This window comes from Babylonia areolata, chromosome 35, assembly GCF_041734735.1.
Source record: "Babylonia areolata isolate BAREFJ2019XMU chromosome 35, ASM4173473v1, whole genome shotgun sequence".
NCBI classification, from domain to species: Eukaryota; Metazoa; Mollusca; class Gastropoda; order Neogastropoda; family Buccinidae; genus Babylonia; species Babylonia areolata.
In genome coordinates, this window is record NC_134910.1 from 303,099 (window position 1) to 330,953 (window position 27,855).

Consider the following 27,855-nt stretch of genomic DNA (forward strand, 5'->3'; position numbering starts at 1 on the left):
ATGCTCAAGATTCAGCGCTATATAAGTACCATTATTATTATTACAAGTAAGTGTGCCTCTGTGTGTGTGTGTGTCCGGTGTGTGTGCCCGTGGAAGCTGCGATACGTAGCCTAGAAATGAGTCTGTGGAGGAGGCCGGGGGGAGGGGGGTAGAGGGGGTGCAGGGTAATGTGTGTGTGTGTGTGTGTGTGTGTGTGTGTTGGGGCTCATGTACGTTTGTATTTGATTGTGCTTTCATATCTGTGAAAGTGCATGTTTGGTGCATATCTGTTATGCATATGTGTGTATATGTGAATGTGTGTCTGCAATGATGTTTTATATTTATTTGCTTATTTATCATCATTGTTGTCTTATTTATTTGTTCATTTATTACTAGTACTTTTTTTTTAATGTATTTATCTATTATTTATTTCCCCTTTTTTTCTCAAGGCCTGACTAAGCGCGTTGGGTTAATCTGCTGGTCAGGCATCTGCTTGGTAGATGTAGTGTAGCGTATATGGCATTTGTCCGAACGCAGTGACGCCACCTTGAGCTACTGAAACTGAAACTGAAACTAAGTCCCGGCCACATAACAGAAGACTGTGCAGCCATCTGCGACGGTTTCGAGCGCGGCGCGCGCGTGCTCCTGTGTGTTCGTCCGTCAGTGTGTGCGCCGCGCGCGCGTGTGACTGACATGATGTCGACCTTCTTCTTCTTGTCACCGCGTTGCTGTTGTTGTTGTGGGTGTATGTGGGTGTATGTTTGTGTGTGTGGAGGGGTGACTGGAGGGAGGGACAGAGAGAGTTACAGCTTAACTCAGTAGGACTGATGTATTATAGTATATTGTCATATACAGAAATATCAGTCTATGAGTGCCTTTGATTTGATGTTTCAGATTGGTCAATTTTAATAAGTTTTCATTAATTTCAATTTGATACATTTCATGTTCTTTTTATTATGATTTGTTTTTAATTTTCATTACTTATTAATTACCGACTAAATCTTATTTTCTTCGTCATTTATTAATTTATGTAGTTGCTTATTATTACTTCATCTTATTTGTATTTGTGTGTTTAAATGTTTATGTTATTATTTTATTTCATTTTCCCTCAAGGCCTGACTGAACGCTTTGGGTTAGGGGCTGCAGGTCAGGGGTGTGGTGTGTCGTTTTCACGTGGATTTGTCGCTTTGGGTTAGGGGCTGGTCAGGGGTGTGGTGTGTCGTTTTCACGTGGATTTGTCGCTTTGGGTTAGGGGCTGGTCAGGGGTGTGGTGTGTCGTTTTCACGTGAATTTGTCGGAAAGTACTGACGCCTCCGTCATAGACTGACTAATACTGAACTTGAACTCATATCTGATATCATGTAGTAACGTAATTACAATCTGAAGCCTCTCAGTGCCTTCCTCAGTTCATTACGCGCGTGGCGATACTTGACGTGGCGCGGCGGTAGGCGCACAATAGTCATGAGTTTGGTTCGGGGCCTTACATAACACTTTTTGTGACGTGGGAGTGACGGAAGGCTGCGCAGACGAAGTAGAGAGTGAGAGGGTGGGGCTTCATTAATCGACCCCAACTTCTCAACTTCGCGTCAGCCACTGCTCGTTGACCTAACTGCGACCAAAAAATATTCAGGGAAAGAAACAAAGGTGTGGGGTGGCTTAACGCAACTTACTTAGCAACTGTAGCGATCAGCCAACTGGGCGATGTGTTTATCAACATTCCTTCTGTCTTTGCACCTATTTGCCGGGTCACGTGCGTGACGCATCGCTTCGTCTCGTTCGTGTCGCTTGCTCCGACGTGACGAAAGACAGCAACAGGCTATATTTGCCCAGTAAATTTCATCAGATTTTTGAAAAACAACAACCCCAAAACCTTAAAAGTATGGAACAACAAATAAATTTGTGTCGGTAATTTTACTTCACCCTCAAATCTCAGTTCCTATTTCATAACGCTCTCGGAAAAGAGACAGCGGTGAATGACTCATGGGAACATGACCTCAAAATCGGAAATGAACTTTTCCTGACGTCATCAGCATTTATGTAGATGAGGGTGTTTCCGCTAGTTGGCCAAAATGGCAAAGACGTACGACTATCTTTTCAAACTTCTCCTGATTGGTGATTCTGGGGTAGGCAAAACCTGTCTACTCTTCCGATTTTCAGAAGATGCTTTCAACTCAACATTCATATCTACTATCGGTAAGTTTAAGTGATCGAATTGTTGAAAAACTAAAATTCGCTTGCGCAGATCAACAAGTTGTCTGAATGCTTCTACTGCAGTCGGTAGTGGGAATTTTACGATGGAATTCCTTTCTCAAAAATACCACCATGATCATCAGCCCAGTAATAAATCATCCATATATTAATCATAGGAGAAATTTTATACGGTTTATTTTACCATCCCAGCTTTGTTTTAAGATGTCTCCGGAAAAAAAAGAAAAATGAACGACTGTTGGTGATCAGACTGGGGGTAGACTGACCGCCAACTCCGAAGCCAGAAGTAGAACTCAAATTAATATAATGTCATTTGTAGTACTTAGAACTGATCATGCCAGTTGAAGTTGAACACATCCACTTTTGCTGTAGCCAAGTGAAGTGTACCTACTCCAGTGTTATTCTTGACCCATTCATAGTACTTTTACTATTAGTTTGTGACTTTTACTTCCTAAATCAGTAAATGTGTAAATGGTGACATGCCTTTCCTGACTTTTCTCAATAATAACTTTTTCATATTATCTTTATCAGGCTGTATCGTGTATGTGATGCCAACAATGTAGGTTTCATCACAGGTTTCACTTTTTTCTTGAGAGACACAGAGAGAGAGAGAGAGAGAGTGTGTGTGTGAGCCCTGGGTGCATCAGTATGTGTGGATTTCTGGATACTTAGTTGTTTGAATTGCAGTTATGGATAAATGTAACTTGTATAACTTGCAAGCAGAATTTGCAGCACATTTTATTTTCATTAACAGTATGTATATATTCCAGAACATCATGTTTTATGAGGATATGGATGCCGCATGATTTACAGTGATGGTATATTTCTGGTCTGATAATCCTTAAACTTGAAGTCCAGTCATCTCTTTCGTCCCCACAAGTGCAGTATCCATTCTCTGTTCATCCTATAGATGAAGATGCAGGAAATTGTCCCCCTGTACCCTCCATCTGTCCTCACTCAGTGTTACTCACTATTGTTTTTTCAGCTGTATTCTGTTCAAGAATTGATCACCGTGTATTGTGTTTGGATCATTGATGATGTGGGCCAGCATTATTTAAATGTTTGAATCTCAGATCATTCTTATTCTTTCTCTGTGATCATTCTGCTTCTTTCTCTGTATGTTCATTCAACTTCTTTTGTTCTCTGTATGATCATTCTACTTCTTTCTCTATATGATCATTCTACTTCTTTCTCTGTATGATCATTCTACTTCTTTAATTTTCTGTATGATCATTCTACTTCTTTCTCTGTATGATCATTCTACTTCTTTCGTTCTCTGTATGATCATTCTACTTCTTTCTTTGTATGATCATTCAACTTCTTTTGTTCTCTGTATGATCATTCTACTTCTTTCTTTCTCTGTATGATCATTCTACTTCTTTCTATGTATAGTCATTTTGATTTTTCTTTTTTCTCAGAGAACCACAGCTTCATGCAAAGAAAACAACAAAAGCAAACAAACAAACAAAAAACTAAGTGAGCCTTTTCACAGCAGTGAAGCGAGGGGGTGGTTAATTCTGGTAAAGTGATGGTGGCAGTTTTTCATAGCTGGCAGTTTGCGTTTGTCATAAGTTAAATCGCTAAATTTGCTTAAGTAGCTTCAACATTTGAAGTATACAAAGACAGGTCTATAGATAAAGTGAAGTGTGTTTGAATTGGCTTCTACCTGTCAATATCTCACTCTCTGAACTTAGCAAAGTTTACTATCCGTCAGATGATAAAACATTAGTCTACAGCTGTGATTGTGTGTAACTGTACTGTAACTAAGATAGATAATAAATTATTTGATGTGACCGTGTGATCAAAAGTAAAATTTACTGTAACTAATTTAGATAATAATTTAATAAATCATTTGATGTGATTGTGTGATCAAAAGTAAAATTTACTGTAAGATAGATAATAAATCATTAGAATAGATGTGATCCTGATTGTGTGATCAAAAGTAAAATTTGCTGTAACAGTGTAAGATAGTTAATAAATCATTTGACGTGATTGTGTGATCAAAAGCACACACATTGAATACATGGGAGCCATTGATCCAGTTTGCAGTAGACCATGCACTCCTGGACTCCCTGCCACAAAACCTATGTTGATTCATCCTTTCTGCTTTTGTTTTTCGTTTTTTGCATAATATAAATTATGATGACTATTTTTTTTGGTTTTCTTTGTTAGATTAATAACTAATAAGAGGTGCACAGTTTTGTGTGTTATGAGCACTAGTTGTGAATTTGTGTCAATGTGTTGTGACCTAGTCACCATGTCAAATGATGTGTGTGTTCTGGAAGCTTCCTACCTTTTATTTAGCTTTCTTCTTTCTGACTTTGATAAAGGGTGAAGAAAAGGGGCAGCTGGGAAATCTGAATAACTTTTCTGTCTAATTTTATAAAGAAGAAAGGAAGTTGAACAAAAAGAAATTGATAACTAGTATTAATAAAGAAAAAAAGATTAGCAGATCAGGATAAAGCTGATGATATGCTATTGTGATGATGATGGCAGTGTTGATAATGATGATGATAAATCAGAATCAAAAGGAATCATTTTCTTTCTTTTCTTGTATGCATTGTACAGCCCGACTCAGAAATATAATTAAGTATTATTATTGATTTATTTTGTCATTAGATTTTCTATTTTGACTGAATCCAATCCAACATGAAATGGAGGAACGGGGAGGGTAGAGCTGCATGAGGTAAACTGACAGCAAACTGAAAGAGAGGAAAGACTGACTTATTTGGAAGTGACTCAAGTGGTCTGACTCAGATGATTGATAATTCAACGGACATGTGATTTTAGTCAAGCATATTTGGTGTCATCTGGATGCTATCTTTGGGTGGTGGTTCTTGTGACAAAGCAAAATCATTTTGTCACTTGTCAGCCACTGCTGCAGTCAGCATGACACTCATCAAGCTGATTAGAGATGCCATTGCACTGCAACTGATAATTATGGACAAGTTGTGTTGAGACTAGTGATGATGATGGTTAACAGTAATTTAGTGAGTAATGTTGGTGACAGTGGATGGTGCTGATGGGGATAGAAAAGGAAATAATGAATTAGTGTATATATTTTTATTTGACTAGTTGTATAACATTTTGAATCCTTTTTATGGTGTGCCTGATCAGATTTTACTTGTCTTTATTACTTTATAACAAGCCTGTATTGCACAAATGAATTTCAGTGTGGATTGATTTTGTTGTTGTTGATTTACACCAGTCACTTTATGGTTAACCAGTCAGCTGTATGATGGTCTGATCAACTCTAGTGATAATGATCTACAATCTCAGTGTATGGCTGTTGAAATGGCAGTGTCAAAAGGTCTGATCAACTCTAGTGATAATGATCACAATATCAGTGTATGGTTGTTGAAATGGCAGTGTAAAAAGGTCTGATCAACTCTAGTGATAATGATCACAATCTCAGTGTATGGCTGTTGAAATGGCAGTGTCAAAAGGTCTGATCAACTCTAGTGATAATGATCACAATATCAGTGTATGGCTGTTGAAATGGCAGTGTAAAAAGGTCTGATCAACTCTAATGATAATGATCACAATATCAGTGTATGGCTGTTGAAATGGCAGTGTAAAAAGGTCTGATCAACTCTAGTGGTAATGATCACAATCTCAGTGTATGGCTGTTGAAATGGCAGTGTCAGAAACAAACCTGCATGTTAGAGACTGATCCATTTGTGAATTCTATGGGTGTGTGCATCACAAATGACAAAAAACAACCCCCCCCCCTCCCCCCAACACCTCCCAACAATCCAGGAACAGGTCATGTCATGATAAGTGATATTGCACATTTAAAGTACACGACAAAATAGTTATTATTTTAAAATATAAAACAAACACGAGTGTGAACATTTTATACACTCAAATTATTATAATTTGCATTTAAACATGCACAGATATATGCCTATATCGGTGTGTGCATACCGCATATATCATGTCTCAATGTATGCACACTCAAAAGCGCGTGCACAGGAACACACACACACACACACACACACACACACACACATTATCATCTGTCATTTTTTATCCAGCTCTGATTACTGATAGTCACAGTGTTGTGATTTCTTCTGTCGAGGAATGTTGCACTGTCAACATATGGCCTGCTTGCCTTGCATGGTGTGTCTTGTGATACACATGTGTAGTTAATAGTGTGTGTGTTAATGGTGCATGTCTGTGTGTGTTTGTTGAGTCACTGCAATTGTTCATACTGAAACCATGTCCATTTTATTTTCAGTGCTCAGTTTTTATTCATTTTATATGGTATATGTCTTGTAACTAATATAAGTGGTGGTTATGGTATCATGTGTCTTGTAACTAATGTAAGTCGTGGTTATGGTGTAGTGTGTCTTGTAACTAATGTAAGTCATGGTTAAGGTGTAGTGTGTCTTGTAACTAATGTAAGTCGTGGTTATGGTGTAGTGTGTCTTGTAACTAATGTAAGTCATGGTTAAGGTGCAGTGTGTCTTAACTAATGTAAGTCATGGTTATGGTGTAGTGTGCCTTGTAACTAATGTAAGCTGTGGTTATGGTGTAGTGTGTCTTGTAACTAATGTAAGTCATGGTTATGGTGTCGTGTGTCTTGTAACTAATGTAAGTCATGGTTATGGTGTCGTGTGTCTTGTAACTAATGTAAGTCATGGTTATGATGTAGTGTGTCTTGTAACTAATGTAAGTCATGGTTATGGTGTCGTGTGTCTTGTAACTAATGTAAGTTGTGGTTATGGTGTAGTGTGTCTTGTAACTAATGTAAGTCGTGGTTATGGTGTGTAACTAATGTAAGTCATGGCTATGATGTCGTGTGCTGTTTATTTTTGTAACCATTCATTTCCCATACAGTTACATGTTAATTTTTTGCGCTCGCCCCCCCCCCCCTTCCGCACCCCCCACAAACCCCCCACCCCCACCCCACCCACCCTCCCCCACCATTCCACCTCCTCCCCACCCCTCCTGTGCAAAGGAGATACAGCTCATTGTGAATACACATCACCACTATTAAAGTATTATCAACTGTTGAATGTGAAGTGCTACTGTTTAGATGGCCCTCCTTTTTTTTTCTTCCTTAGTTGGGTAATTGACTCGACTGAGTTGTGATGGACTGAACAAAGTTCAGACATTTTTCTGTTTTGTTTGTTAATCTGCCTAATTAGTTGTGTTGTCTACATGTCTAAAAAAAACCCAGACCAGTACATGATAGCTCCACTTTCCTTCTTACACTGGAAAAACAAACCCACACCAGTTTGAACTGCTGACTGCACCTGTACCAAAAAAGAAAGAAAAGAGATGGAGAGTGAGCTTCATGATATGTTCTTTCCATTTTTCCATTTTTCGGCATTCATGGACAGCAAACTTGTACAAGTTCCACATTCAGTAGTGAACACGTGGGCTTTTACATTATTCTGTTGCAACCGTGCTTTATACTATATACTAATATAGGCAGCCACACTCCGTTTTGGGGTGCGTGGTTGCTGGTTGTGTTTGTGTTTGTATTGTGTGTTTTTTTCTAGAAACCACAAATCACAGGGTTGCAGGGTATATGATTTTTGGCATATAATGATATATCATATGTAATGGATAGTGTATGATGTGTTTGTGGTTGATAATGTGTGGTGTGTTGTGTTTACGGTTGATGATGTGTGTTGTTTGTGGTTGATAATGTGTGGTGTGGTGTGTTTATGGTTGATGATGTGTGTTGTTTGTGGTTGATAATGTGTGTTGTGTTGTGTTTGATGATGTGTGTTGTTTGTGGTTGATAATGTGTGGTGTGTTGTGTTTATGGTTGATGATGTGTGTTTGTGGTTGATAATGTGTGGTGTGTTGTGTTTATGGTTGATGATGTGTGTTGTTTGTGGTTGATAATGTGTGTTGTGTTGTGTTTATGGTTGATGATGTGTGTTGTTTGTGGTTGATAATGTGTGTTGTGTTGTGTTTGTGGTTGATGATGTGTGTTGTTTGTGGTTGATAATGTGTGGTGTGTTGTGTTTATGGTTGATGATGTGTGTTGTTTGTGGTTGATAATGTGTGGTGTGGTGTGTTTATGGTTGATGATGTGTGTTGTTTGTGGTTGATAATGTGTGTTGTGTTGTGTTTGTGGTTGATGATGTGTGTTGTTTGTGGTTGATAATGTGTGGTGTGTTGTGTTTATGGTTGATGATGTGTGTTGTTTGTGGTTGATAATGTGTGGTGTGTTGTGTTTATGGTTGATGATGTGTTGTTTGTGGTTGATAATGTGTGGTGTGGTGTGTTTGTGGTTGATGATGTGTGTTGTGTTTGTGGTTGATAATGTGTGGTTGATAATGTGTGGTGTATTGTGTTTGTGGTTGATAATGTGTGGTTGATAATGTGTGGTATGTTTGTGGTTGATAATGTGTGGTGTGTCGTTTTTGTGGTTGATAATATATGGCGTGTTTGTGGTTGATAATGCATGGTGTGTTGTGTTTGTGGTTGATGATGTGTAGTATGTTTGTGGTTGATGATATGTGGTATGTGGTCTTGTGTTTGCAGGCATTGATTTCAAGATCCGAACCATAGAGCTAGACGGAAAGAAGATCAAGCTGCAGATATGGTGAGCTGCCCGTTTATTATAATGTTTTTCCCCCTCAGTTGATGTGTGTGTGTGTGTGTGTGTGTGTGTGTGTGTGTGTGTGTGTGTGTGTGTGTGTGTGTGTGTGTGTGAGTGAGAGAGAGAGAGAGAGAGAGAGTGTGTGTGTGTGTGAGTGTGTGTTACAGTGTTTGTGTGTGCTTGTGTGTTATTGTGTGTATGTTTGTGTGTGTGTGGGGGGAGGGGCCCGGGGGGGGGGGGGGGTTGTGATGTATTTGTTAATGTGTGTGTGTGTGACTCTGTGTGTGTGTGTGCGCATGCCATGATTTCTAGATATTTGTCACTGTGTCTATTTGAAGTGCTATGCTTTTTGTTGATTGCTGCTTTGTGTTCATGTTCACAGATGTGTGACACATGATTGTGTGTTGATGCATACAGGATCACATGACTGTCATTGTGGATGTATGTTAATTGACTTACTGTGTTGATGTATACAGGATCACATGACTGTCATTGTGGATGTATGTTAATTGACTTACTGTGTTGATGTATACAGGATCACATGACTGTCATTGTGGATGTATGTTAATTGACTTACTGTGTTGATGTGTACAGGATCACATGACTGTCATTGTGGATGTATGTTAATTGACTTACTGAGCAGCACCTTGAGTGGTGGTCTGGACACAAGTCATTCGGATGAAACAAGAAACCGTGGAACTGTGTGCAGCATGCACTTAGTGCTTGTTAAAGAACTGACAGCAACAAACGGGCTATCCCTTATAAAATTCTGAAGAAAAATTCTGATCTAATATACTTGTGTATGTGTGTTTGTGATTGAAGACTGATTGAATGACATAAGAAGCGAATGATGAGTGCCTATAGGAGCTCTCACTGTCTCAGTCAGCTTTACCTAGGTAGGCAGCCTGTTGTGCAAAGACTAGGCACTGAGAGATTGGTCTCTGATTGCAGACAGGAGCTATATAAGTTTAAATTGTAATAGTGTTTCACTTTCTCAAGGTGTCACTGCGTTCCGACTGATCCATATACACTGCCAGCGCAAGTCATGTTATGCACCTGTCAGAGTGGATTTCTTCCACAGAACTCATGTATATTGCCATGGGATCTTTTTCAGCATGCCAAGTGCATGCTGCACACGGAACAGTGGTTTATTGTCTCATGCAGATGATCATTTTCCAGTCAAACTTGGGTGAGTCTGGAATTGAAATCCAGATTCTCAGGGACAGTGTCTTGGCAGGTACTGATGATGGTGTGTTTTGACATGGACAGTGATGATGATGACGGTGTGTGTTGACATGGACAGTGATGATGATGATGTGTGTGTTGACAGGGACAGTGATGATGATGGTGTGTGTTGACATGGACAGTGATGATGATGATGATGATGTGTGTTGACATGGACAGTGATGATGATGATGATGATGATGATGTGTGTTGACAGGGACAGTGATGATGATGATGATGTGTGTTGACAGGGACAGTGATGATGATGATGGTGTGTGTTGACAGGGACAGTGATGATGATGATGATGTGTGTTGACAGGGACAGTGATGATGATGATGGTGTGTTGACAGAGACAGTGATGATGATGATGATGGTGTGTGTTGACAGGGACAGTGATGATGATGATGATGTGTGTTGACAGGGACAGTGATGATGATGATGGTGTGTGTTGACAGGGACAGTGATGATGATGATGATGTGTGTTGACAGAGACAGTGATGATGATGATGATGTGTGTTGACAGGGACAGTGATGATGATGATGATGTGTGTTGACAGGGACAGTGATGATGATGATGATGTGTGTTGACAGGGACAGTGATGATGATGATGTGTGTTGACATGGACAGTGATGATGATGATGTGTGTTGACAGGGACAGTGATGATGATGATGATGTGTGTTGACAGAGACAGTGATGATGATGATGATGTGTGTTGACAGGGACAGTGATGATGATGATGATGTGTGTTGACAGGGACAGTGATGATGATGATGATGTGTGTTGACAGGGACAGTGATGATGATGATGTGTGTTGACATGGACAGTGATGATGATGATGTGTGTTGACAGGGACAGTGATGATGATGATGATGTGTGTTGACAGGGACAGTGATGATGATGATGTGTGTTGACATGGACAGTGATGATGATGATGTGTGTTGACAGGGACAGTGATGATGATGATGATGTGTGTTGACAGAGACAGTGATGATGATGATGATGTGTGTTGACAGGGACAGTGATGATGATGATGATGTGTGTTGACAGGGACAGTGATGATGATGATGATGTGTGTTGACAGGGACAGTGATGATGATGATTGTGTGTTGACAGAGACAGTGATGATGATGATGATGGTGTGTGTTGACAGGGACAGTGATGATGATGATGATGTGTGTTGACAGGGACAGTGATGATGATGATGGTGTGTGTTGACAGGGACAGTGATGATGATGATGATGTGTGTTGACAGGGACAGTGATGATGATGATGGTGTGTGTTGACAGGGACAGTGATGATGATGATGATGTGTGTTGACAGGGACAGTGATGATGATGATGGTGTGTGTTGACAGGGACAGTGATGATGATGATGATGTGTGTTGACAGGGACAGTGATGATGATGATGGTGTGTTGACAGGGACAGTGATGATGATGATGGTGTGTTGACAGAGACAGTGATGATGATGATGATGGTGTGTGTTGACAGGGACAGTGATGATGATGATGTGTGTTGACAGGGACAGTGATGATGATGATGGTGTGTGTTGACAGGGACAGTGATGATGATGATGATGTGTGTTGACAGAGACAGTGATGATGATGATGATGTGTGTTGACAGGGACAGTGATGATGATGATGATGTGTGTTGACAGGGACAGTGATGATGATGATGATGTGTGTTGACAGGGACAGTGATGATGATGATGTGTGTTGACATGGACAGTGATGATGATGATGTGTGTTGACAGGGACAGTGATGATGATGATGATGTGTGTTGACAGAGACAGTGATGATGATGATGATGTGTGTTGACAGGGACAGTGATGATGATGATGATGTGTGTTGACAGGGACAGTGATGATGATGATGATGTGTGTTGACAGGGACAGTGATGATGATGATGTGTGTTGACATGGACAGTGATGATGATGATGTGTGTTGACAGGGACAGTGATGATGATGATATGTGTTGACAGGGACAGTGATGATGATGATGGTGTGTGTTGACAGGGACAGTGATGATAATGATGATGTGTGTTGACAGGGACAGTGATGATGATGATGATGTGTGTTGACATGGACAGTGATGATGATGATGTGTGTTGACATGGACAGTGATGATGATGATGTGTGTTGACAGGGACAGTGATGATGATGATATGTGTTGACAGGGACAGTGATGATGATGATGGTGTGTGTTGACAGGGACAGTGATGATGATGATGATGATGTGTGTTGACAGGGACAGTGATGATGATGATGTGTGTTGACAGGGACAGTGATGATGATGATAGTATGTGTTGACAGGGACAGTAATGATGATGATGATGTGTGTTGACAGGGACAGTGATGATGATGATGATGTGTGTTGACAGAGACAGTGATGATGATGATGATGTGTGTTGACAGGGACAGTGATGATGATGATGATGTGTGTTGACAGGGACAGTGATGATGATGATGATGTGTGTTGACAGGGACAGTGATGATGATGATGTGTGTTGACAGGGACAGTGATGATGATGATGGTGTGTGTTGACAGGGACAGTGATGATAATGATGATGTGTGTTGACAGGGACAGTGATGATGATGATGATGTGTGTTGACAGGGACAGTGATGATGATGATGTGTGTTGACATGGACAGTGATGATGATGATGTGTGTTGACAGGGACAGTGATGATGATGATATGTGTTGACAGGGACAGTGATGATGATGATGGTGTGTGTTGACAGGGACAGTGATGATGATGATGATGATGTGTGTTGACAGGGACAGTGATGATGATGATGTGTGTTGACAGGGACAGTGATGATGATGATAGTATGTGTTGACAGGGACAGTAATGATGATGATGATGTGTGTTGACAGGGACAGTGATGATGATGATGATGTGTGTTGACAGAGACAGTGATGATGATGATGATGTGTGTTGACAGGGACAGTGATGATGATGATGATATGTGTTGACAGGGACAGTGATGATGATGATGATGATGTGTGTTTACAGGGACAGTGATGATGATGATGATGATGATGATATGTGTTGACAGAGACAGTGATGATGATGATGTGTGTTGACATGGACAGTGATGATGATGATGATGTGTGTTGACAGAGACAGTGATGATGATGATGTGTGTTGACAGGGACAGTGATGATAATGATGATGTGTGTTGACAGGGACAGTGATGATAATGATGATGTGTGTTGACAGGGACAGTGATGATGATGATGATGTGTGTTGACAGGGACAGTGATGATGATGATGTGTGTTGACATGGACAGTGATGATGATGATGATGTGTGTTGACAGAGACAGTGATGATGATGATGTGTGTTGACAGGGACAGTGATGATGATGATGATGTGTGTTGACAGGGACACTGCTGGCCAGGAACGGTTCAGGACCATCACCACAGCCTACTACAGAGGTGCCATGGTCAGTGCTCCTCTTTTTTGACTCACTTGTGTAAACAAAGTGAGTCTATGTTTTAACCCGGTGTTCGGTTGTCTGTGTGTGTGTCTGTGGTAGACTTTAACATTGACATTTTCTCTGCAAATACTTTGTCAGTTGACACCAAATTAGGTATAAAAATAGGAAAAATTCAGTTCTTTTTAGTCATCTTGTTTAAAACAATATTGCACCTCTGGGATGGGCACAAAAAAATAAAAAATGAAGCCTAATTATATGCAAACTGCATTTACTGTAATATTTATATTTTTTGTATTCTCTGAACTTGGCACTTTGATCTGATATTCGACCCAACAACAAGAGCAGTCATAATTATCATTTTTTGTTCAAACAGGAACTTCTTTTGTTAAGCATGGAAGTTTTATTTATTTTGCAAACGTTTTGGTGCAGATAGTAAAAAAGGGAAATTACTCTAATTAATGCTAGGGGACTTAATTTGCTTTAAACTGATCTTTCTCATCTTAAACATTACATTTTGAAACAAGAGAGGCAAGGCCTTCAAGATTCACTTGTGATGCACTTTTTAAAAAAAATCCAAGCTTTTTATGTATTATAATTTCAAAATGTAATGTTTAAGATGAGAAAGATCAGTTGAAAGCAAACTAAGTCCCCTAGCATTAATTACAGAGTAATTTCCCTTATTTTACTGTCTGCACCAAAACGTTTGCAATAACCAAAACTTCCAAAAGTTCCTGTTTGAACAAAAAATGATAATAATGACAGATCTTTTGTTGGGTCGAATATCAGATCAAAGTGCCAAGTTTAGAGAATACAAAAAATATAACAGTAAATGCATTATACTCAATACATAAAAAGCTTGGATTTTCTTAAAAAAGTGTATCACAAGTGAGTCTTGAAGGCCTTGCCTCTCTTGTTTTTCTTTTTTTTCTCTGCAACAGCCGAGTGGTTAAAGCATTGGACTTTCAAACTGATGATGACTGGATGTCATTCAGACAGTTGTGTGCACAGTGTGTGTGGTGAGTCATTCAGACAGTTGTGTTGCTGTGTGTGGTGAGTCATTCAGACAGTTGTGTGCACAGTGTGTGTGGTGAGTCATTCAGACAGTTGTGTTGCTGTGTGTGGTGAGTCATTCAGACAGTTGTGTTGCTGTGTGTGGTGAGTCATTCAGTTGTGTGCACAGTGTGTGTGGTGAGTCATTCAGACAGTTGTGTGCACAGTGTGTGTGGTGAGTCATTCAGACAGTTGTGTGCACAGTGTGTGTGGTGAGTCATTCAGTTGTGTGCACAGTGTGTGGTGAGTCATTCAGTTGTGTGCACAGTGTGTGTGGTGAGTCATTCAGACAGTTGTGTGCACAGTGTGTGTGGTGAGTCATTCAGACAGTTGTGTGCACAGTGTGTGTGGTGAGTCATTCAGACAGTTGTGTTGCTGTGTGTGGTGAGTCATTCAGACAGTTGTGTTGCTGTGTGTGTGGTGAGTCATTCAGACAGTTGTGTTGCTGTGTGTGTGGTGAGTCATTCAGACAGTTGTGTTGCTGTGTGTGTGGTGAGTCATTCAGACAGTTGTGTTGCTGTGTGTGTGGTGAGTCATTCAGACAGTTGTGTTGCTGTGTGTGTGGTGAGTCATTCAGACAGTTGTGTTGCTGTGTGTGGTGAGTCATTCAGACAGTTGTGTTGCTGTGTGTGTGGTGAGTCATTCAGACAGTTGTGTGCACAGTGTGTGTGGTGAGTCATTCAGACAGTTGTGTGCACAGTGTGTGTGGTGAGTCATTCAGACAGTTGTGTTGCTGTGTGTGGTGAGTCATTCAGACAGTTGTGTTGCTGTGTGTGTGGTGAGTCATTCAGACAGTTGTGTGCACAGTGTGTGTGGTGAGTCATTCAGTTGTGTGCACAGTGTGTGTGGTGAGTCATTCAGTTGTGTGCACAGTGTGTGTGGTGAGTCATTCAGACAGTTGTGTTGCTGTGTGTGGTGAGTCATTCAGACAGTTGTGTTGCTGTGTGTGGTGAGTCATTCAGACAGTTGTGTGCACAGTGTGTGTGGTGAGTCATTCAGACAGTTGTGTGCACAGTGTGTGTGGTGAGTCATTCAGACAGTTGTGTGCACAGTGTGTGTGGTGAGTCATTCAGACAGTTGTGTTGCTGTGTGTGGTGAGTCAGTCATTCAGACAGTTGTGTTGCTGTGTGTAGTGAGTCAGTCATTCAGACAGTTGTGTTGCTGTGTGTAGTGAGTCAGTCATTCAGACAGTTGTGTTGCTGTGTGTAGTGAGTCAGTCATTCAGACAGTTGTGTTGCTGTGTGTAGTGAGTCAGTCATTCAGACAGTTGTGTTGCTGTGTGTGGTGAGTCAGTCATTCAGACAGTTGTGTTGCTGTGTGTAGTGAGTCAGTCATTCAGACAGTTGTGTTGCTGTGTGTGGTGAGTCAGTCATTCAGACAGTTGTGTTGCTGTGTGTGGTGAGTCAGTCATTCAGACAGTTGTGTTGCTGTGTGTAGTGAGTCAGTCATTCAGACAGTTGTGTTGCTGTGTGTAGTGAGTCAGTCATTCAGACAGTTGTGTTGCTGTGTGTGGTGAGTCAGTCATTCAGACAGTTGTGTTGCTGTGTGTGGTGAGTTAGTCATTCAGACAGTTGTGTTGCTGTGTGCACAACAGGGGATCATGCTGGTGTACGACATCACAAATGAGAAATCCTTTGACAACATCCGCAACTGGATCAGGAACATCGAAGAGGTACAGTTCCTTGTTCACTTCAGTGCTGCCCTGGAAGCTGTTCCTCTTTTCTTTGTTTTTCTGTTTTGCTTTTCTTTCTGTTCTGGTGTCCGGGACTGTGGATGTTTTGTTTTTTGTATTTTGATGATGATGATGATGATGATGATGATGATGATGATGATGATGATGAAATTTGGACTGTTAGCTGCGACTTTTCCCCTCAGCATATGACCCTTGCTGCTGAAATAACAACACGGTTTGTTTGTGGAATTTTCTGATGTTGCCGGTTTTGCCGATGACATGTTCAGGTCAAATCAAGTGTTGAAATAACAACGCGGCTTGTTTGTGGAATTTTCTGATGTTGCCGGTTTTGCCGATGACATGTTCAGGTCAAATCAAGTGTTGAAATAACAACACGGCTTGTTTGTGGAGTTTTCTGATGTTGCCGGTTTTGCCGATGACATGTTCAGGTCAAATCAAGTGTTGAAATAACAACACGGCTTGTTTGTGGAGTTTTCTGATGTTGCCGGTTTTGCCGATGACATGTTCACGTCAATCAAGTGTTGTCAGTCTCAAGTCTGTTTTATAAAATTCACATTAGGTTTCAAAACTGGTTTTGACTACTTGTGAATTCGAGATTTGGTGTCATATACTGTACCATGTCAAACTGATGCAAACTAGGCCTGATTCATTGTTAAAGTGTGCTTGTGTTAACTGTTCACATTTTTTCCCTCCAAATTTACACATGGCATTTATGCACACGAAACATTCAGTTGATCACCCTTGCTCAGACAAGTTCTGTCATGCAGAATTTTCTACATGTTCCGTTTTCTGTGTATGTGTGTTCAGTGAACATCGGCAACAGTGTAGTGGTGGCCACTCTCCCTCGGTGCAGGGGGGGGGGAGGGTTGACTAATCGGCATCCATTCCACTCATAAACATCGCCCCTCTCGTCACATGATCAAGGAGAGATGATGCGTGCTGATGACGCAACTGGTGTGAAGCACAAAGCGCTTACCACGAGATTTTCCATGCAGTAGGAAGGAGAGGGGAATTCTCTGCTGCTGGGTTTTCTGTGCTGGAAGAATGAAGGATGAAAGTCCTGTAAACTGGTAAACTGTGCTCCAGGAATGAAGGATGAAAGTCCTGTAAATCAGAAAACTGCTCCAGGAATGAAGGATGAAAGTCCTGTAAATCAGAAAACTGTGCTTCAGGAATGAAGGATGAAAGTCCTGTAAATCAGAAAACTGTGCTGGAGGAATGAAGGATTAAAGTCCTGTAAATCAGAAAACTGTGCTTCAGGAATGAAGGATGAAAGTCCTGTAAATCAGAAAACTGTGCTTCAGGAATGAAGGATGAAAGTCCTGTAAATCAGAAAACTGTGCTCCAGGAATGAAGGATGAAAGTCCTGTAAACAGGTAAACTGTGTTGGAGGAATGAAGGATTAAAGTCCTGTAAACTGGTAAACTGCTCCAGGAATGAAGGATGTAAGTCCTGTAAACTGGTAAACTGTGCTTCAGGAATGAAGGATGAAAGTCCTGTAAACCGGTAAACTGTGCTGTATGAATGAAGGAGTTTAAAAAAAGTAGGGGATGCGGCTTATATAACAGTGCACTGACTAGCCTGATTTTGACGGTAATGATGGAGGTGGTGATGCTGCTGCAATGGGGGTCTGTATGGGTGTGGGACTACTGGACAAGGTTGCACTTTTGTAATATGTCCCAGTGTCATGCAGGCTGAGAGATACAGCCTCCTGCAGTGTTGGTCAGGAAACTGGAGCAACACCCACACAGAGACACTGCCATGAAGTGGATGGTTGACAGCAACACCCACACAGACACTGCCATGAAGTGGATGGATGACAGCAACACCCACACACAGACACTGCCATGAAGTGGATGGATGACAACACCCACACACAGACACTGCCATGAAGTGGATGGATGACAGCAACACCCACACACAGACACTGCCATGAAGTGGATGGATGACAGCAACACCCACACAGAGACACTGCCATGAAGTGGATGGATGACAACACCCACAGAGACACTGCCATGAAGTGGAGATGACAGCAACACCCACAGAGACACTGCCATGAAGTGGAGATGACAGCAACACCCACAGAGACACTGCCATGAAGTGGAGATGACAGCAACACCCACAGAGACACTGCCATGAAGTGGATGGATGACAGCAACACCCACACAGAGACACTGCCATGAAGTGGATGGATGACAGCAACACCCACACACAGACACTGCCATGAAGTGGATGGATGACAGCAACACCCACACAGAGACACTGCCATGAAGTGGATGGATGACAGCAACACCCACACACAGACACTGCCATGAAGTGGATGGATGACAGCAACACCCACAGAGACACTGCCATGAAGTGGATGACCCTCGACTGGTCCTAGTCTTGCCATTTGAGACATTTGAGCCCGTGGCACACTGGGCTCTGGCTGAAAGAAACCACCCCACCTCTGATGGGCATTGAACTGGTGTCTTTCCACTTGTCAGTGGGCAAGGCTGGTTCAGTGAGACAGTTGAATCATTCGCTGATTTTGAAGTGTGACATGCCGAACACCATGCTTTATAACGCTGATGCTTTATTGTTTGTAAATGTTCCCATGACTTTTTCATGTTTTTTGACACCTTTCTGAACATTTTTCTGATTTTTTTTTTTTAGATGTTTCTGAATGTATCCATGACTTCTCTGGTGTTATATGTTTCTGAATGTACCCATGACATCTTTGATATTTTCTGAAGTTTTTCTGAATATGTCAGAAAATGTCAGTAATGAAATGTGAAATAAATGAGAGGAAAATATTGCGTCATATAAGAAAAGTTAAGAATAAGGTACAGTTGATGATGATTTATTGATTGTGACAATGATGGGGATGTCTGCTGCATGCATCAGAGAGTTAAGATGAAGGTAAAGTTGATGATGACGATGATGATGATGATGACGGCGATGTCTGCAGCATGTGTCCAAAGAGTTAAGATGAAGGTAAAGTTGATGACAATGATGACGATGACGATGACGGCGATGTCTGCAGCATGTGTCCAAAGAGTTAAGATGAAGATAAAGTTGATGATGACGATGATGATGATGATGACGGCGATGTCTGCAGCATGCATCCAAGGATGTGGAGAAGATGGTGCTGGGCAACAAGTGTGACATGAACGACCGGCGACAGGTGTCCAAAGAACGCGGTGAACAGGTGGGTGCAGTGTGCAGTGTCAGGTCCTCTGGTCCGTTCTGTGTCCTCACATGTTGGTTTCTTCATTTTCTGCTTGTGTGTCCTCAAATGTTGGTTTGCTGATCTGGTTATTTGTTTGTCCTGAAATGTTTGTTTGTTGATCTGGTTATTTGTTTGTCCTGAATGTTTGCTGATCTGGTTATTTGTTTGTCCTGAATGTTTGTTTGCTGATCTGGTTCTTTGTCCTGAAATATTTGTTTGCTGATCTGGTTATTTGTTTGTCCTGAAATGTTTGTTTGCTGATCTGGTTATTTGTTTGTCCTGAAATGTTTGTTTGCTGATCTGGTTCTTTGTCCTGAAATATTCGTTTGCTGATCTGGTTGTTTGTCCTGAAATGTTTATTTGCTGATCTGGTTATTTGTTTGTCCTGAAATGTTTATTTGCTGATCTGGTTCTTTGTCCTGAATATTTGTTTGCTGATCTGGTTATTTGTTTGTCCTGAATGTTTGTTTGCTGATCTGGTTATGTTTGCTGATCTGGTTATTTGTTTGTCCTGAATGTTTTCTGATTGTCTGGTCATTTGCCCTAATATGGACCCGTATGGTGGGCTGGGCAGTAAGTATAAGGAATAACTCTGTGAACATCGGTGTGTTTGTGACTCATCTTGGGAGTTTGTTTTATGAAGGACGTGTCATGAATGTTGATGGCTGGGTAGTAACTATAAGGAATAACTCTGTGAGCATCGGTGTGTTTGTGACTCATCTTTGGTGTTTGTTTTATGAAGGACGTGTCATGAATGTTGATGGCTGGGTAGTAACTATAAGGAATAACTCTGTGAGCATCGGTGTGTTTGTGACTCATCTTTGGTGTTGATGTGTGGTGTTTTCAGCTGTGTCACTATGTCACTGTGTTGTGTCACTATGTCACTGTGTGGTGTCACTGTGTGTCACTGTGTGGTGTCACCATGTCACGGTGTGGTGTCACTGTGTCACTGTGTGGTGTCACTGTGTGTCACTGTGTGGTGTCATCATGTCACGGTGTGGTGTCACTGTGTGGTGTCACTGTGTCACTGTGTGGTGTCACTGTGTGTCACTGTGTGGTGTCACCATGTCACGGTGTGGTGTCACTGTGTGGTGTCACTGTGTCACGGTGTGGTGTCACTGTGTGGTGTCACTGTGTGTCACTGTGTGGTATCACCATGTCACGGTGTGGTGTCACTGTGTGGTGTCACTGTGTCACTGTGTGGTGTCACTGTGTGTCACTGTGTGGTATCACCATGTCACGGTGTGGTGTCACTGTGTGGTGTCACTGTGTCACTGTGTGGTGTCACTGTGTGTCACTGTGTGGTGTCACCATGTCACGGTGTGGTGTCACTGTGTGGTATCACCATGTCACGGTGTGGTGTCACCATGTCACGGTGTGGTGTCACTGTGTGGTGTCACTGTGTGTCACTGTGTGGTGTCACTATGTCACTGTGTGGTGTCACTGTGTCACTGTGTGGTGTCACTATGTCACTGTGTGGTGTCACTGTGTGGTGTCACTGTGTGGTGTCACTGTGTGGTGTCACCATGTCACGGTGTGGTGTCACTGTGTGTCATGGTGTGGTGTCACTGTGTGGTGTCACTGTGTCACGGTGTGGTGTCACTGTGTCACTGTGTGGTGTCACTGTGTGGTGTCACTGTGTGGTGTCACTGTGTGGTGTCACCATGTCACGGTGTGGTGTCACTGTGTGTCATGGTGTGGTGTCACTGTGTGGTGTCACTATGTCACTGTGTGGTGTCATGGGTTGGTGTCACTATGTGATGTCACTGTGTGTCATGGTGTGGTGTCACTGTGTGATGTCACTGTGTGTCATGGTGTGGTGTCACTGTGTGGTGTCACTGTGTCACTGTGTGGTGTCATGGGTTGGTGTCACTATGTGATGTCACCGTGTGGTGTCACTATGTCACTGTGTGGTGTCACTATGTGTTGTCACTGTGTGTCACTGTGTGGTGTCACTATGTCACTGTGTGGTGTCACAGCTGGCCATTGAACACGGAATCAAGTTCATGGAAACCAGTGCTAAAGCGTCAGTGAATGTGGATGATGCCTTCTTTACACTGGCACGAGACATCAAAGCCAAGATGGACAGGAAAATGGTAGGGGGGAGAGAGAGAGAGAGAGAGTGTGTGTGTGTTTGTGAGTATGTGTGAGTGTGTGTATTTGTGTGCGAGTGTGTGTGTGTGTGTGTGTGGTTGGCTGTGTGTGCGTGCGTGCACGCGCGTGTGGTTGGCTGTGTGTGTGTGTGTGGGGGGGGGGGGGAGTGTCTGGGTGTGTGTGTGTGTGTGGCTGGCTATGCACGCGCACGCGCGCGTGTGTATGTAGTTAGCAATGCATGTGTGTGTGTGTGTGCGAGTGTGTGTGTTTGTGTGTGTGTGGTTTGCTCTGTGTGTGTGTGTTTGTGTGTGTGTGAGTGTGTGCGCGAGCGCGCGCGTGTGTGTGAGTGTGTGTGTGAGTGTGTGTGTGTGTGTGAGTGTGTGTGTGTGTGAGAGTGTGTGAGTGTGTGTGTGTTTGTGTGTGTGTGTGTGTGAGTGTGTGTGTGTGTGTGAGTGTGTGTGTGTGTGTGTGTGAGTCATACAGGATCAGTTACAGAAAGATGTGCCCACAGACTGTCCTACAAAGTATGCTTCCTGCACTGCAGTTACTGGATGTTGCTGAGAAACAGACACACACTCTCACACACACTCACACACACACACACACACAGAACCAGCTACACACATGCAGCCAACCACACACTACACACATAACCAACCACATACACACACACACACACACACATGTCCTGACCGCCGTGGGGTGTTTTCCCTGTGCAGGACGCCCCGGGCAACCCCTCCAGACCCAGTGGCTACCAGCTGGCCAAGAAGGACAGCGGAGGGTCCAAAAAGTCCTTCTGGAAGTGCAGCATTCTCTGATGCCCCCCTTCCTCCTCCCTGTCCCCCCTCACCCTCCTCTCCTCTCCACACGGGCTGTCATGGCCATGGTGTCCAGGGAAACAGCCAGTGTTGTGTGGAGACTGTAGTGGAGGGGTCAGCACCGCCCAATCATACACAGCGTCTGTGTGCGCCACGCCTCACTGGGAGAAGTCTGTGTCCTGCGATTTTCTTTGTGTGTGTGTGTGTGTGTGTGTGTGTGTGTGAGAGTGACTGTGACTTTTTTTTCTAAGTAACATGTTTTGGGTGTCTGGTTTTTTGTGCCCTCCACTAAGACAAACTGGCTCACCCTGTGGTGTGGTCATTGTCTTACAATGGTGGTACCAACCGCCGCTATTGCAATAAACCTGGAGATGTAGCGGATGTAGACTGAAACTTAATTTTTTAAAATTTTTATGGAGGATGTAGTCTTAGATGAAAATCATGAAGAAGACTTCCAACGTCCTGGAAATCATGGCAATTCACATTTGTTTGAATGATGGTTATTTTGCATGCGTTCAATTATGAGGAGATAATAAGACTTCACACAACACATCACATTCTTCTTTGACCTGTGAACAGTCAGGGGTTTTCTGTTATGGGGTACATTCTGTAAATGTCTTCTTTGACTGGTGAACAGAGTGAGGGGTTTTCTGTTATGGGGTACATTCTGTAAATGTCTTCTTCGACTAGTGAGTGAACAGAGTCAGGGTTTTTTTGTTATGGGGTACATTCTGTTAATGTCTTCTTTGATTAGTGAACAGTCAGGGTTTAAAAAAAATTTTTTTTTTATGGGGTACATTCTGTTAATGTCTTCTTTGACTAGTGAACAGTCTGTGTTTTTGTTATGGGGTACATTCTGTAAATGTGTCTTTGTTTTTTCTTCTTTTTTTTTTTGTAGTTATTTCTAAGAGTTCTTTTTTTGTTGTTTTGCAGAGTTATTTTTGCTCTTTTTTGTGATTTTGAAAGATTGTTTTCAAGATTTACAACAAAAAAAATTCTTTTTATAGTGTATAAAGTTTTTTGTGAAATGGTAATTTTTTTTCAGGTGTTACGTTTGTGAAGTCATTCTGTCATTTTCTTGATGTTGGTATTTTGTAATACCCCCCCCTACCCCCTCCTCCCCCCACTGTTTTTGTAAAGTTACTTTTTGTGCTGTGGCATGGTCTGTACAACAGGTGATCATTGTTTTCCTTCAACACCTTCAGCTCTTCCTTTTCTGATAATTTATTGACACTGTAATTTCCCCTCCATTCTTTCCAACTTGCCCCCCGCCCCCCCCTCCCTCAAGAGATAAAAGTATGCAATTTGTTTTTGGAATTTATGTTTCCTCCCTCTCTGGAGACGATGTGTGATTGTGGGTGTTTGTGTGGTGTCTTGTCAGATGGTGTGGGTGTTCGTGTGGTGTCTTGTCAGATGGTGTGGGTGTTCGTGTGGTGTCTTGTCAGATGGTGTGGGTGTTCGTGTGGTGTCTTGTCAGATGGTGTGGGTGTTTGTGTGGTGTCTTGTCAGATGGTGTGGGTGTTTGTGTGGTGTCTTGTCAGATGGTGTGGGTGTTTGTGTGGTGTCTTGTCAGATGGTGTGGGTTTGTGTGAACTGTCATGTCAGGTCCAAGAACTGTTTGCTGTCTGAAGGCATCTCCCAATGAGTGGATAACAAAAATGTTTGTTTTTTGTGCTTGTGGTTATTGCTGGTTTCATTGCAGCTTGTTTGGACTGATCTGTACATAGTTGTGCAAAAAGTCTTTCCTTCTGTGCTGATTTTCTGTACAAAACTAACAAAAGCAAAAACAAAAAAAAGTTGCATGCTGCATTTTAAAAAGTAAAGCGAAAAAACAGTTTATGACTGAACCGTGATACAGGTGGTTATTTTATTTATTAATTTTTTTTTTTACTTGTGACATTGTGTAAGCTGTTGATGATGATTGTACATTTTGTGTTGGTCTGAAGGACGTTCTACTCAAGAGTTGTTCCCCTTTGTCATCTGCCTTTGTGAAAATCAGATTCTGGACATGGAGAGATGTTATTTTTGTGATGGCTTTTTTCTTGTTTTTGCGCAGTGTTAACGGACACAATGATAGAAATAAGATAAAGAGAGTGTTTAAAAAAAAAAGGAAAATGAATAGTTGCGCTTTTTTTTTTTTTTTTTCTAAAAGGAAGTTACACAAAATTTGCAGTTTCAAAAGGAAGGGAAAAAAAAAAGAGTGTGTGTGTTTAGATTTTGTTGTGGGTGTGTATCATTTTGTGAGTGTATCTAAATTTCAGTGTGTGTGTGTGTGTGTGTGTGAGGACGCGTGTGAATACGACACCAAGATTCCTCTGAAGTTCTGATTCCTTTTTCTGTTTTATTTTCACAGTTTCTGTTGTCACCACAGTAGAATGTATGTGTGTGTGTAATGTGGCATGGCGTCACTACGATGTGACTGCTGTGGTGTGTTGAGTGTGTGTGTGTGTAATGTGGCATGGCGTCATGACGATGTGACTGCTGTGGTGTGTTGAGTGTGTGTGTGTGTAATGTGGCATGGCGTCATGACGATGTGACTGCTGTGGTGTGTTGAGTGTGTGTAATGTGGCATGGCGTCACTACGATGTGACTGCTGTGGTGTGTTGAGTGTGTGTAATGTGGCATGGCGTCACTACGATGTGACTGCTGTGGTGTGTTGAGTGTATGTGTGTGTAATGTGGCATGGCGTCACTACGATGTGACTGCTGTGGTGTGTTGAGTGTGTGTGTGTGTAATGTGGCATGGCGTCATGACGATGTGACTGCTGTGGTGTGTTGAGTGTGTGTAATGTGGCATGGCGTCATGACGATGTGACTGCTGTGGTGTGTTGAGTGTGTGTGTGTGTAATGTGGCATGGCGTCATGACGATGTGACTGCTGTGGTGTGTTGAGTGTGTGTGTGTGTAATGTGGCATGGCGTCATGACGATGTGACTGCTGTGGTGTGTTGAGTGTGTGTAATGTGGCATGGCGTCACTACGATGTGACTGCTGTGGTGTGTTGAGTGTGTGTAATGTGGCATGGCGTCACTACGATGTGACTGCTGTGGTGTGTTGAGTGTGTGTGTGTGTAATGTGGCATGGCGTCACTACGATGTGACTGCTGTGGTGTGTTGACTGTATGTGTGTGTAATGTGGCATGGCGTCATGACGATGTGACTGCTGTGGTGTGTTGAGCGACTGTGTTGTGTTGCGGTCAGTCCACCTGGTGTGTTGCAGAAGAGAGAGTGTGGCTTTTTGTTGTCCACAGCACAACAGTTCTTCATGCATTCACTGTTTCTTCCCTCCTTACACCAAGGACTGGCCTGGGATTGTGCAAAGCCTTGGTGGTTTCTGGTTGTTGTTTGTTTTAAACTTTGTGGTTGGCATCTGTTTTCTTCTTTTTTTTGGGGGGGGGGATTCATCTTGCACGCTGCAGTTTCCTTCCAGTGAAAGTGGCTGCCAAAGGGTGTGTGTGTGTCTGAAGTGAGGATGTTTCCTTGCAGGAACAGCAGTGTGTGTGTGTGTGTGTCTGAAGTGAGGATGTTTCCTTGCAGGAACAGCAGTGTGTGTGTGTGTGTGTGTGTGTGTGTGTCTGAAGTGAGGATGTTTCCTTGCAGGTACAGCAGTGTGTGTGTGTGTGTGTGTGTGTGTGTCTGAAGTGAGGATGTTTCCTTGCAGGAACAGCAGTGTGTGTGTGTGTGTGTGTGTGTGTGTGTCTGAAGTGAGGATGTTTCCTTGCAGGTACAGCAGTGTGTGTGTGTCTGAAGTGAGGATGTTTCCTTGCAGGAACAGCAGTGTGTGTGTGTGTGTGTCTGAAGTGAGGATGTTTCCTTGCAGGAACAGCAGTGTGTGTGTGTGTGTGTCTGAAGTGAGGACGTTGTTTCCTTGCAGGTACAGCAGTGTGTGTGTGTGTGTGTGTCTGAAGTGAGGATGTTGCTACCTGGCAGGTACAGCAGTGTGTGTGTGTGTGTGTCTGAAGTGAGGACGTTGTTTCCTTGCAGGTACAGCAGTGTGTGTGTGTCTGAAGTGAGGATGTTTCCTTGCAGGTACAGCAGTGTGTGTGTGTGTGTGTGTCTGAAGTGAGGATGTTGCTACCTGGCAGGTACAGCAGTGTGTGTGTGTGTGTGTGTCTGAAGTGAGGACGTTGTTTCCTTGCAGGTACAGCAGTGTGTGTGTGTGTGTGTCTGAAGTGAGGATGTTGCTACCTGGCAGGGACAGCACCTGCTGATACTGGGAGGTTGGTTGGTTTGGTTTTGTTTTGCCCCTAAATTTTTCACCCTAGGAATGCACATCTGTCGTCTCTCTGCTGCTTGGGGCAGGGAAGGAGAGACTTTTCTAGGGTGTTGATGGATTCATTTTGCATGGAAAACAAGTCAGTTTAAACCTATTTCATGGTTTTGTTTTTGGACCACAAACACTTGTGTTGGCTTTTTTGGGCTTTGTGTTTGTGTGTGTGTGTGTGTTCGTTATTCTTATTTGTGGTTGTTGTTTTTTTATGTGTGTGGTTCCATGATTTGTTTTCTTGATCATGTATTATTCATATTATTCAGATCTTTTGCTAAACATTTCTTGAACAAGCCATTGTTAGAATTAGATCAATGATTTAAACAGACATTCTGCTGTCATGATATATTGGAATGAGAAGTACGGCAAGATGCAAGAAAATAAGGATTTTATTGAAACAGTTTTGTTGTTCTGGGTTATCTTTGCCTGCTGTTTCTGTTTTTTGTTCTTTGCATTTTTGTCACAGGTTTGCTGTAAAACAGTAGTTTTTGTGATTCATTTCTTTCTGTATCATTTTAGTAGATATGAAATGTTTGCCGATTGAATCAGAAAGCAAAGTAACTTTAGAAGTTGGAGTTTTAAGCAGATCTAAAACTATGGTTGTCAGTCAGGCTGGTTGTCAGTCAGGCTTTCCTTGTGATGACAGTTCCCCCCCACCCCCTTTCCCCCTCCCAGGTTTTTTGTTAACATTGTTGGTTGTACAGACTTGCTGTCTTGTGCAAGGTGACTTGAAGCGATTGGTCAGGCAGAAAGTTGCGTCATCCACATCATGTGGAAACTTGCCTTTAATCGTTGAGATTGTCAACCTTTAATCGTTGAGATTGTGAACAGCGTGAATGAGCCTTGAAGGAAATGGGGTGATTCAAAAACCCCAACCTGTAACACCACTTGAAAGCTTTGGAGAGAAAGTGGTCAAGATGGTGACCTAGTCTGGGTCAGGTTGAAAAACCACAGTACACCTCTTTAAAAAAAAAATTTTGGAAAAGAAAAAAAGTGGGCAAGAATGGATAAAGCTAGGTCAGGGTGGAATTGTTGAAGAGGGCTGTAGTCGTGTGTGTGTGTGTGTTAAACATCTCACCACTCCGTGGCCCTCTTTGGGTTTACATGTGTGTGTGTGTGTGTGTGGCATCTAACAGGGTTCATGTAGTGAGTCAGGCTTGTGGAAAGTAATGCATTGCTGTTTTCAACTTGAACATAACTATGTTTTATTCCAAGCTTTGCAAAATAGAGAATTTACCATATTGTTATGTGTCAGTTAAAGTCACAATACCATTGAGATGTTGACATATTGGAGGAAATTCCAG

At 42.3% G+C, this 27,855-nt stretch overlaps 1 protein-coding gene across 4 annotated transcripts; it reads left to right on the forward strand.

Moving 5' to 3' along the window:
- Window positions 1–1,856: 1,856 nt before the first annotated feature.
- LOC143277906 (ras-related protein Rab-8A-like) lies at window positions 1,857–27,792 on the forward strand. 4 transcript variants are annotated; one of them, XM_076582874.1, is made up of 9 exons: window positions 1,857–2,172; window positions 8,695–8,755; window positions 13,368–13,428; window positions 16,067–16,144; window positions 19,266–19,355; window positions 21,356–21,472; window positions 22,190–26,158; window positions 26,215–26,313; window positions 26,426–27,792. In XM_076582874.1, exons 1-7 carry the CDS (start codon window positions 2,049–2,051, stop codon window positions 22,286–22,288), a joined length of 630 nt encoding a protein of 209 aa, XP_076438989.1. In that variant the 5' UTR covers window positions 1,857–2,048; the 3' UTR covers window positions 22,289–26,158; window positions 26,215–26,313; window positions 26,426–27,792. The 4 variants fall into 4 exon arrangements, with proteins under 4 accessions (XP_076438989.1, XP_076438992.1, XP_076438990.1 ...); XM_076582877.1 differs by having other exon boundaries at window positions 22,190–26,008; window positions 26,215–26,268; XM_076582875.1 differs by lacking the exon at window positions 26,215–26,313.
- Window positions 27,793–27,855: the final 63 nt, after the last annotated feature.

Excerpts from the sequence above, each read along its gene's own strand:
- LOC143277906 (XM_076582874.1), top strand. The coding sequence starts at position 2,049 with ATGGCAAAGACGTACGACTATCTTTTCAAACTTCTCCTGATTGGTGAT. Across the intron at positions 2,173-8,694 it reads AACATTCATATCTACTATCG|GCATTGATTTCAAGATCCGA; the intron begins GTAAGTTTAAGT and ends TTGTGTTTGCAG. Across the intron at positions 13,429-16,066 it reads CCTACTACAGAGGTGCCATG|GGGATCATGCTGGTGTACGA; the intron begins GTCAGTGCTCCT and ends TGTGCACAACAG.